The 10,976-nt window shown below is 56.4% G+C and overlaps 1 protein-coding gene across 1 annotated transcript; it reads left to right on the top strand.

The window, feature by feature from the left end:
• The first annotated feature begins 5,534 nt into the window (after window positions 1–5,534).
• Window positions 5,535–10,707, top strand: LOC140399976 (ADP-ribosylation factor-like protein 2). The gene is made up of 4 exons (XM_072489476.1): window positions 5,535–5,637; window positions 8,004–8,114; window positions 8,945–9,107; window positions 10,570–10,707. The coding sequence occupies exons 1-4, from the start codon at window positions 5,573–5,575 to the stop codon at window positions 10,690–10,692; spliced, it is 462 nt and encodes a 153-aa protein (XP_072345577.1). The 5' UTR covers window positions 5,535–5,572; the 3' UTR covers window positions 10,693–10,707.
• Window positions 10,708–10,976: the final 269 nt, after the last annotated feature.

The raw sequence follows: 10,976 nt of genomic DNA, 5'->3' as shown, positions 1-10,976 counted from the left end.
AGTTTTCTTCGCCCATCTAAGGACCATTTCTCTATCCTTAAAACGGAGGAATCTCACCACTATGGCTCTGGGAATTTCTCCTGCTCTCGGTCCTCGCGCCATCACTCGGTATGCTCCCTCCACCTCCAACGGACCCGCCGGGGCCTCCGCTCCCATTAACGAGTGCAGCATCGTGCTCACATATGCCCCGACGTCCGCTCCCTCCACACCTTCAGGAAGACCAAGAATCCTCAGGTTGTTCCTCCTTGCGTTGTTTTCCAGTGCCTCCAACCTTTCCACACATCGTTTCTGATGTGCCTCCTGCGTCTCCGTCTTCACCACCAGGCCCTGTATATCGTCCTCATTCTCGGCTGCCTTTGCCTTCACGACCCGAAGCTCCCGCTCCTGGGTCTTTTGTTCCTCCTTTAGCCCTTCGATCGCCTGTAGTATCGGGGCCAACAGCTCTTTCTTCATTTCCTTTTTGATCTCTTCCACACAGCATTTCAAGAACTCTTGTTGTTCAGGGCCCCATGTTAAACTGCCACCTTCCGACGCCATCTTGGTTTTTGCTTGCCTTCCTTGCCGCTGTTCTAAAGGATCCACTGCAATCTGGCCACTCTCTCCTCCTTTTTCCATCCGTATCCAGGGGGGATTCCCTTCTGGTTTACCGCACAGTGTTTTTAGCCGTCAAAATTGCCGTTGGGGCTCCTATCAAGAGCCCAAAAGTCCGTTTCACAGGGAGCTGCCAAAACGTGCGACTCAGCTGGTCATCGCCGCACCCGGAAGTCCTCTGGCACTATTCCTGTAGACAAAGATGACTTAAAGATCAAAGCCAAAGGCTCAGCAATCTCCTCCCTAGCTTCCCTGAGAATCCTAGGATAAATCCCATCCGGCCCAGGGGACTTATATATTTTCACACTTTCCAGAATTGCTAATGCCTCCTCCTTATGAACCTCAAGCCCTTCTAGTCTAGTAGCCTGAATCTCAGTATTCTCCTCGACAACATTGTCCTTTTCCTGTGAATACTGATGAAAAATATTCATTTAGCACCTCTCCTATCTCCTCGGACTCCAAGCACAACTTCCCGCTACTGTCCTTGACTGACCCTACTCTTACCCTAGTCATTTGTTTATTCCTGACATATCTATATAGAACATAGAACGATACAGCGCAGTACAGGCCCTTCGGCCCACGATGTTGCACCGACATGGGAAGTCAAAAAACAAAAGCCATCTAACCTACACTATGCCATTATCATCCATATGCTTATCCAATAAACTTTTAAATGCCCTCAATGTTGGCGAGTTCACTCCTGTTGCCGGTAGGGCATTCCACGGCCTCACTACTCTTTGCGTAAAGAACCTACCTCTGACCTCTGTCCTATATCTATTACCCCTCAGTTTAAGGCTATGTCCCCTCGTGCTAGCCATTTCCATCCGCGGGAGAAGGCTCTCACTGTCCACCCTATCTAACCCCCTGATCATTTTGTATGCCTCTATTAAGTCTCCCCTTAACCTTCTTTCTAACGAAAACAACCTCAAGTCCATCAGCCTTTCCTCATAAGATTTTCCCTCCATACCCGGCAACATCCTAGTAAATCTCCTCTACACCCGCTCCAAAGCTTCCACGTCCTTCCTATAATGCGGTGACCAGAACTGTGCGCAATACTCCAAATGCGGCCGTACCAGAGTTTTGTACAGCTGCAACATGACCTCATGACTCCGGAACTCAATCCCTCTACCAATAAAGGCCAACACTCCATAGGTCTTCTTCACAACCCTATCAACCTGGGTGGCAACTTTCAGGGATCTATGTACATGGACACCTAGATCCCTCTGCTCATCCACACTTCCAAGAACTTTACCATTAGCCAAATATTCCGCATTTCTGTTATTCCTTCCAAAGTGAATCACCTCACACTTCTCTACATTAAACTCCATTTGCCACCTCTCAGCCCAGCTCTGCAGCTTATCTATGTCCCTCTGTAACCTGCTACATCCTTCCGCACTGTCGACAACACCACCGACTTTAGTGTCGTCTGCAAATTTACTCACCCACCCTTCTGCGCCCTCCTCTAGGTCATTGATAAAAATGACAAACAGCAACGGCCCCAGAACAGATCCTTGTGGTACGCCACTTGTAACTGAACTCCATTCTGAACATTTCCCATCAACCACCACCCTCTGTCTTCTTCCAGCTAGCCAATTTCTGATCCACATCTCTAAATCACCCTCAATCCCCAGCCTCCGTATTTTCTGCAATAGCCTACCGTGGGGAACCTTATCAAACGCTTTACTGAAATCCATATACACCACATCAACTGCTCTACCCTCGTCTACCTGTTCAGTCACCTTCTCAAAGAACTCGATAAGGTTTGTGAGGCATAACCTACCCTTCACAAAGCCATGCTGACTATCCCTAATCATATTATTCCTATCTAGATGATTATAAATCTTGTCTCTTATAATCCCCTCCAAGACTTTACCCACAACAGACGTGAGGCTCACCGATCTATTGTTGCCGGGGTTGTCTCTACTCCCCTTCTTGAACAAAGGGACCACATTTGCTATCCTCCAGTCCTCTGGCACTATTTCTGTAGCCAATGATGACATAAAAATCAAAGCCAAAGGCCCAGCAATCTCTTCCCTGGCTTCCCAGAGAATCCTAGGATAAATCCCATCAGACCCCGGGGACTTATCTATTTTCAGCCTGTCCAGAATTGCCAACACCTCTTCCCTACGTACCTCAATGCCATCTATTCTAATAGCCTGGGTCTCAGCATTCTCCTCCACAACATTATCTTTTTCCTGAGTGAATACTGACGAAAAATATTCATTTAGTATCTCGCCTATCTCTTCAGACTCCACACACAACTTCCCATCCCTGCCCTTGACTGGTCCTACTCTGTCCCTAGTCATTCTTTTATTCCTGACATACCTGTAGAAAGCTTTTGGGTTTTCCTTGATCCTACCTGCCAAATACTTCTCATGTCCCCTCCTTGCTCGACTTAGCTCTCTCTTTAGATCCTTCCTCGCTACCTTGTAACTATCCATCGCCCCAACTGAAACTTCACACTTCATCTTCACATAGGCCTCCTTCTTCCTCTTAACAAGAGATTCCACTTCTTTGGTAAACCACGGTTTCGCCCTCTCTCTCTCCGCGCTCTTTACTGAAGTCTCGCCCTCTCTCTCTGCGCTCTTTACTGGAGTCTCGCCCTATCTCTCTCTGTGCTCTTTACTGGAGTCTCGCCCTCTCTCTCTCCGTGCTCTTTACTGAAGTCTCGCCCTCTCTCTCTCCGCGCTCTTTACTGAAGTCTCGCCCTCTGTCTCCGCGCTCTTTACTGGAGTCTCGCCCTCTCTCTCTCCGCGCTCTTTACTGGAGTCTCGCCCTCTCTCTCTCCGCGCTCTTTACTGAAGTCTCGCCCTCTCTCTGCGCTCTTTACATGTTTGGGTTGTGGGGGTGAGACCCACACAGACACGGGGAGAATGTGCAAACTCCATACGGACAGTGACCCAGAGCCGGGATCGAACCCATGTCCTCGGCGCCGTGAGGCAGCAGTGCTGACCACTGCGCCACCACCCCGCCCTCCGCTCGGGAACCTGACTGGACAGAGGCGGGCCTTCCTGCGGTGGGGTTTGAGGGGGCGGGGGATAGAGGCTCTGCCCACCGAGAGCTGCAGGCCTACTAGAGGCCCTATTGAACGCAAGCGATGGCAGCCGTCGGCACGCCACCGACCGAGACTCTGCATCGTCCGAGGACCGCAGCTCGAGGGTGTGTTGGAGGGGGGGGGGGGAATGGGCAACAAACGGTTTTGCGCACAGGACAGTCCTCCGCACCGCATGGGAGCTCATAATTTTGCATGTCAGGCTCACCGCTCACTGCTACCCCTCCTAACCTAACCTCAAGGTGATGGCACAGTGGTTAGCACTGCTGCCTCACGTCGCCAGGGAACCAGTTTCGATTACCACCTTGGGTGACTGTCTGTGCGGAGTCTGCACGTTCTCCCCCGTGACTGCGTGGGTTTCCTCCGGGTGCTCCGGTTTCCTCCCACAGTCCAAAGATGTGCAGGTTAGGTGGATTGGCCGTGATAAATTGCCCTCAGTGTCCAAGGATGTGCAGGTTAGGTGGACTGGCCGTGCTAAATTGCCCTTAGTGTCCAAAGATGTGCAGGTTAGGTGGATTGGCCATGCTAAATTGTCCCTTAGTGTCCAAAGATGTGCAGGTTAGGTGGATTGGCCGCGCTAAATTGTCCCTTAGTGTCCAAAGATGTGCAGGTTAGGTGGATTGGCCGTGCTAAATTGTCCCTTAGTGTCCAAAGATGTGCAGGTTAGGTGGATTGGCTATGCTAAATTGTCCCTTAGTGTCCAAAGATGTGCAGGTTAGGTGGATTGGCCGTGCTAAATTGTCCCTTAGTGTCCAAAGATGTGCAGGTTAGGTGGATTGGCTATGCTAAATTGTCCCTTAGTGTCCAAAGATGTGCAGGTTAGGTGGATTGGCCGTGCTAAATTGTCCCTTAGTGTCCAAACATGAGCAGGTTAGGTGGATTGGCTATGCTAAATTGTCCCTTAGTGTCCAAAGATGTGCAGGTTAGGTGGATTGGCCGTGCTAAATTGTCCCTTCGTGTCCAAAGGTGTGCAGGTTAGGTGGGGTTATGGGGATAGGGCAGGGTGGGGGATTGGGTGCTTTTTCAGAGGGTCAGTGCAGACTCAGTGGGCTGAATGGCCTTCTGCACTGTTGTGATGCTATAACACTATCTCTGGAACCGTATCTCTCCCCCCCCCCCCCCCCCCCCCCCCGCCAACAGTGAGCGACTGACTGCTCAGCCCTTCTGTAATCCCTGGAGGAGAGCTGGCTCCACCTTTATCGGCATCGCTCGCGCCCTCTCCCTTCACCCATTCGCGAGCACCCTTCACCCATTAAACCCTTTCCCTCCACTTGCTGCGACTGCCCCCAACCCGGGGGCGGGTGACCCAGATGGCGGGATCTTGCTTTGTGCATGGGCTCGGCGGGTGGGGAAGGAGGGCTTCTGCCTCTGAAAGGTGTTGCCACTGACAGCAATGAGGGGGTTAACGTGGTGAATTATTCAATGAAGATCATCTCGCTCGCTCCACTGATGCCGCCCTGACCTGCTGTTAGCAGCATATTCCTTTGCTGTTATTTCAGATTTCCAGCATGCACAACATTTTGCTTTTGTATCAGTGTTAATTTTATATATATAAGTATATTATATGGGGGCCCAGTCCCCCAGATGATGGCACCTGTTCCTCATCATGTGGCAGAGGGAGGGAAATGACTGGGACAGTGCAGTTCCTGCTGCGAGCTGCAGGGGGCGCCCTGGGGCCGCTCCCACCCTCCCGGCGCCGCTCTTGCCGCCCGACCTGCACCTCGTTGGCGGTGGCGGCAGGGGGCGGGCTGGAGCAACCAATCCGGAGCGAGCGAGCGCCGACTGATAGGGCGGCCGCCCAATCAGGGGCGAGGGGGCGCTGAGTGGCAGGGCGCCCGGCCAATCGGGCGCGAGGAGGCGCGCCGCAGCCAATGGGCTGGCGGGCACGCGGGGGGAGGCGGGGTCTGAGGCGCGGCTCCGCAGCGGGGAATGGGGCTGCTCAGCATCCTGAAGAAAATGAAGCAGAAGGAGCGGGAGGTGCGGCTCCTGATGCTGTATCCTCCCCCCCTCCCCCCGGAGCGGGGGGACGCAACGGACCCGGGAACCGTCACTCACACACGGCGGAGGCTGGCGAGCGGACCAGAGGCCCGGCTCGTGGGGATGGGCGTGGCCGGGCGAGGGGGGTGGGGGCGGGGCTTGGGTGTGGGGGAGGGGTAACCTCCAGGTGTGGCCATGAGAGGGGCTTGGGTGGGCGTGGTCTGAGGGGGGCGTGGCCTGAGGGAGGGTGGGCGTGGCCATGAGAGGGGCTTGGGTGGGCGTGGCCATGAGAGGGGCTTGGGTGGGCGTGGCCATGAGAGGGGCTTGGGTGGGCGTGGTCTGAGGGGGGCGTGGCCTGAGGGAGGGTGGGCGTGGCCATGAGAGGGGCTTGGGTGGGCGTGGCCATGAGAGGGGCTTGGGTGGGCGTGGCCATGAGAGGGGCTTGGGTGGGCGTGGCCATGAGAGGGGTTTGGGTGGGCGTGGCCATTGGAGGGGCATGGGGTGGGCGTGGCCTGAGGGAGGGTGGGTGTGGCCATGAGAGGGGCTTGGGTGGGCGTGGCCATGAGAGGGGTTTGGGTGGGCGTGGCCATTGGAGGGGCATGGGGTGGGCGTGGCCTGAGGGAGGGTGGGTGTGGCCATGAGAGGGGCTTGGGTGGGCGTGGCCTGAGGGAGGGTGGGTGTGGCCATGAGAGGGGCTTGGGTGGGCGTGGCCATGAGAGGGGTTTGGGTGGGCGTGGCCATTGGAGGGGCATGGGGTGGGCGTGGCCTGAGGGAGGGTGGGTGTGGCCATGAGAGGGGCTTGGGTGGGCATGGCCTGAGGGAGGGTGGGTGTGGCCATGAGAGGGGCTTGGGTGGGCGTGGCCTGAGGGAGGGTGGGTGTGGCCATGAGAGGGGCTTGGGTGGGCGTGGCCATGAGAGGGGCTTGGGGTGGGTGTGACCATTGGAGGGGCGTGGCCATTGGAGGGGCTTGGGGTGGGCATGGCCATTGGAGGGGCTTGGGGTGGGCGTGGCCATTGGAGGGGCTTGGGGTGGGCGTGGCCATTGGAGGGGCCTGAGGGAGGGTGGGTGTGGCCATTGTAAGGGTTTGGGGTGGGTGGGGCTTGATGGTGGGTGTGGCCAGGGGAGGGGCTTGGGGTGGGCGGGGCCTGAGGGAGCGGCCTGGGTTTGTGGGGGTGGGAGCCGTGGAGGGGCTGGTCTGGAAATGGTCTTGTTTTGGGGGAGGCGGTGGGTGGAGGTCTGGGCGGGGGATCTGGGAGGGGGTGGGTTTGGGAGTCGGTGGGGCTCTGGGAGGGGGTAGGAGCGGTTCTGGGAGGGGGATGGGTTTGGGGAGTAGGTGGGGTGTCTGGGAGTAGGTGGGGCTCTGGGAGGGGGGTGGGTTTGGGGCCTGGGAGGGGGTGGGTGGGGGATAGTTTGGGGTCTGGGAGGGGGTGGGTTTGGGGTCGGGGAGGGGGGTGAGTTTGGGGTAGGTGCTATCTGGGAGTGGGTGGATAGGCTCTGGGCGGAGTTAAGTGAGGGGCCTGGTGGATTGGAGTGGACAAGAGCCTGAGGTGTTGGCCTGGTCCCGGTGGAGGATTGTTGGGGGAGATGTGGGGATGGCGCTGTGGTGTGTGAGGCCCTTTGGCTGTTTCAGCCTCCTTCAGCAGTGCCCCTTTGGCCAGTGTCCTTGTCTGTGACCAGGACAACGCACCTGTTTCTGGTGCTTGATCCCGGCCTGGCTCAGAGTGTAAGCATCTGTAACTCGGGGCCAGTCGCTGCCAGCCTATCGAGAGGGCAGCCTTCATGCAGCGAGCCCTATTTTCTGGAGTAACTGTATTCGATCCTGCATCCCGTTTCTCCAGAATGAGACGTTGCCTCTTGGATAGGGCGCAGCGGAGATTCACCGGAATGATACTGGGGACAGAAGAGTTAAATACGCGGACTCTGCTTGTGTTCCCGAAGATTAAGAGGGGGTATGGGATGATTTAAAAAAAACAAATCAGCCACGACTTGATCGAACGCTGCAACAGACTGGAGGGGCCGAATGGCCTCCTCTTCCCTTGTTGGGGTTTGGGCTCGCTGTTGGGTCAGCCGACAAAACGTGTGTCCGCAGAACGAGGATCAGTGTTTTCTGCCCCCCCCCGGCCCCTGGGCACAGCTCACCCGGTGCCCGCGAGTGGGGTGGGCGCAGGCGAGTGGGGTGGGCACAGGAGAGTGGGGTGGGCACAGGAGAGTGTCGGCCGCTGGCACCGCCAGCGATGGTCCAACCTTCACCAGCCTTGCTGGCGTGGGTGGGTGTATGGGAAGGGTTCGCCATGGGTCTGACCTCCCTGTGTGTTGGCTCCGGGGTGGCGAACACTTTTTATTTGTACAAAAAGGCTCCTGGATTCCTTGACGTTCCTTGCAGCGGACTGGACAACGCCGGGAAGACCACCATTCTGAAGAAGTTCAACGGGGAAGACATCGATACCATTTCGCCCACGCTGGGATTCAACATCAAGACCCTGGAGCATAGAAAGTAAGAGCGATTCGGCCCATTCTCGGCCCCGCCACGGTGGGAGAGGGGGGAGCGGAGTGGGCTGTCCCAACAACAATGAGGTGGGCGGGGGGGGGGGGGGGGGGGTGAATTGGGGGGTAAGTTGGAGTTTAGAAGGATGAGGGGGGATCTTATTGAAACTTACAGGATACTGCGAGGCCTGGATAGAGTGGACGTGGAGAGGATGTTTCCACTTGTAGGAAAAACTAGAAGCAGAGGGCACAATCTCAGACTAAAGGGACGATTCTTTAAACCAGAGATGAGGAGGAATTTCTTCAGCCAGAGGTTGGTGAATCTGTGGAACTCTTTGCCGCAGAAGGCTGTGGAGGCCAAATCACTGAGCGTATTTAAGACAGATGGATAGGTTCTTGATTAATAAGGGGATCAGGGGTTATGGGGAGAAGGCAGGAGAATGGGGACTAGAAAAATATCAGCCATGATTGAATGGCGGAGCAGACTCGATGGGCCGAGTGGCCTAATTCTGCAGCTATGTCTTCTGGTCTTATGATGGTGGGAGTGCGTCAGTCCCAGCATGTGTGCCGCTGGAGCCTGGGTTATCCACAGGGAGCAAAGATGAGCGAGGAGGACTGGGAGGGAGGTTGGAGGTAGTATTCATTAATCTACCTCCTGAAGGGCCAATGCTAGTCGGGGGACACCTCCAGAAGCAGTGGGGCAGTTGTCAGGGTTCTGGTGGGGGGGGGTCTTCCCGTTGTTACTCCCCGTGACAAGATTGCCTTTCTTCCTCTCTCTCTCTCTCTCTCTTTCTCTCTCTCTCTCTCTCTCTTCCCCCCCCCCCAATCACCCCGCCACAGTTTCAAACTGAATATCTGGGACGTGGGAGGCCAGAAATCTCTGCGATCCTATTGGAGGAACTATTTTGAGAGCACGGACGGTCTGATCTGGGTGGTGGACAGTGCCGACCGACTCCGACTGGAGGACTGCAAACGGGAACTATCTGTGCTGCTGCAGGAAGAGGTAACAGTCGGTATACCGGGCGGGGAGGAGCGTCAGGACTGAGGGAGTGCTGCACTGACAGAGGGTCAGTACTGAGGGAGTGCCGCACTGTCAGAGGGTCAGTACTGAGGGAGTGCTGCACTGTCAGAGGGTCAGTACTGAGAGTGCTGCACCGTCAAGAGTGTCAGCACTGAGACAGCGCTGCTCTGTCAGAGGGTCAGTACTGAGGGAGTGCTGCTCTGTCAGAGGGTCAGTACTGAGGGAGTGCTGCACTGTCAGAGGGTGAGTACTGCACTGTCAGGGTCAGTACTGAGGGAGTGCTGCACTGTCAGAGGGTCAGTACTGAGGGAGTGCCGCACTGTCGGAGCGTCAGTACTGAGGGAGTGCCGCACTGTCAGAGGGTCAGTACTGAGGGAGTGCCGCACTGTCAGAGGGTCAGTACTGAGGGAGTGCTGCACTGTCGGAGGGTCAGTACTGAGGGAGTGCTGCACTGTCAGAGGGTCAGTACTGAGAGTGCTGCACCGTCAAGAGTGTCAGCACTGAGACAGCGCTGCTCTGTCAGAGGGTCAGTACTGAGGGAGTGCTGCTCTGTCAGAGGGTCAGTACTGAGGGAGTGCTGCACCGTCAGAGTGTCAGTCCTGAGGGAGTGCTGCACTGTCAGAGGGTGAGTACTGCACTGTCAGGGTCAGTACTGAGGGAGTGCTGCACTGTCAGAGGGTCAGTACTGAGGGAGTGCCGCACTGTCGGAGGGTCAGTACTGAGACAGCGCTGCTCTGTCAGAGGGTCAGTACTGAGGGAGTGCTGCTCTGTCGGAGGGTCAGTACTGAGGGAGTGCCGCACTGTCAAAGGGTCAGTACTGAGGGAGTGCTGCACTGTCGGAGGGTCAGTACTGAGGGAGTGCTGCACTGTCAGAGGGTCAGTACTGAAGGAGTACTGCACTGTCAGAGGGTCAGTACTGAGGGAGTGCCGCACTGTCAGAGGGTCAGTACTGAGGGAGTGCTGCACTGTCAGAGGGTCAGTACTGAGGGAGTGCCGCACTGTCAGAGAGTCAGTACTGAGGGAGTGCCGCACTGTCAGAGGGGCAGTACTGAGGGAGCGCTGCACTGTCAGAGAGTCAGTACTGAGGGAGTGCCGCACTGTCAGGGGGTCAGTACTGTGGGAGCGCCGCATTGTCAGAGGGTCAGTAATGAGGGAGTGCCGCACTGTCAGAGTGTCAGTAATGAGGGACTCCTGAACTGAGGGTCAGTACTGATAATCCCCAATGTCCTGGGCTGTGGGGTGGGGGGGGGGGGGGGGGGGGGGGGGGGGGGGGGGTGGGGGGGGGGAGGAATGGGGGGGAACTGCCTGGCAGTGATTTAACCTGAGGGTCACTGCACCTCAGGCGAGGGCTGAGGCTGAGAAGGCTGGCTTGCAGGGTCGATACTACCAGGGGTAAAATATAGTTTCCAAATGCACTATGATGTGTGTCTTCCTCCTCTTCCAGCGCCTGGCAGGAGCGACACTCCTGGTGTTTGCCAACAAACAGGATCTTCCTGGAGCTCTGACCTCGGATGCTATTAAAGGTGTAAGTAGCCTTGTGTGCTTGGCGCTATCTCTCGGGGAATAGTGCTCTGCTGGCCTTTGAGCAGGGTAGGTCAGTCCTCCTGCCGCCCCAGACCTTCCCAGCCCAGACGCATCGCCCCCAAATCCATCACCGTCTTGTATTCCGTGGCAAGATCTTCTCAGGCCTTGACTTCATCCTCCCTCCTTCGAATCCTGCCCAAACCCAGCTTAAATCCTCCCCACGGTTTACGTGCCAGGACCCTCTCTTTCACACATGTCCAGCATAATGTTCCCCTTCCTATCTAGGCTGCAGAAAATACGGACGCATGGGATTCAGGGTGATTTAGC

The sequence above is a fragment of the Scyliorhinus torazame genome, chromosome 24, assembly GCF_047496885.1.
Source record: "Scyliorhinus torazame isolate Kashiwa2021f chromosome 24, sScyTor2.1, whole genome shotgun sequence".
NCBI classification, from domain to species: domain Eukaryota; kingdom Metazoa; phylum Chordata; class Chondrichthyes; order Carcharhiniformes; family Scyliorhinidae; genus Scyliorhinus; species Scyliorhinus torazame.
This window is presented reverse-complemented; position numbering and strand designations above follow the sequence as displayed.

Bases quoted from the DNA above. Each gene is read 5' to 3' on its own strand.
- LOC140399976 (XM_072489476.1), top strand. From the start codon at position 5,573: ATGGGGCTGCTCAGCATCCTGAAGAAAATGAAGCAGAAGGAGCGGGAG. The intron at 8,115-8,944 runs GTAAGAGCGATT...ACCCCGCCACAG, and splicing joins AAGACCCTGGAGCATAGAAA to TTTCAAACTGAATATCTGGG. The intron at 9,108-10,569 runs GTAACAGTCGGT...CTCCTCTTCCAG, and splicing joins CTGTGCTGCTGCAGGAAGAG to CGCCTGGCAGGAGCGACACT.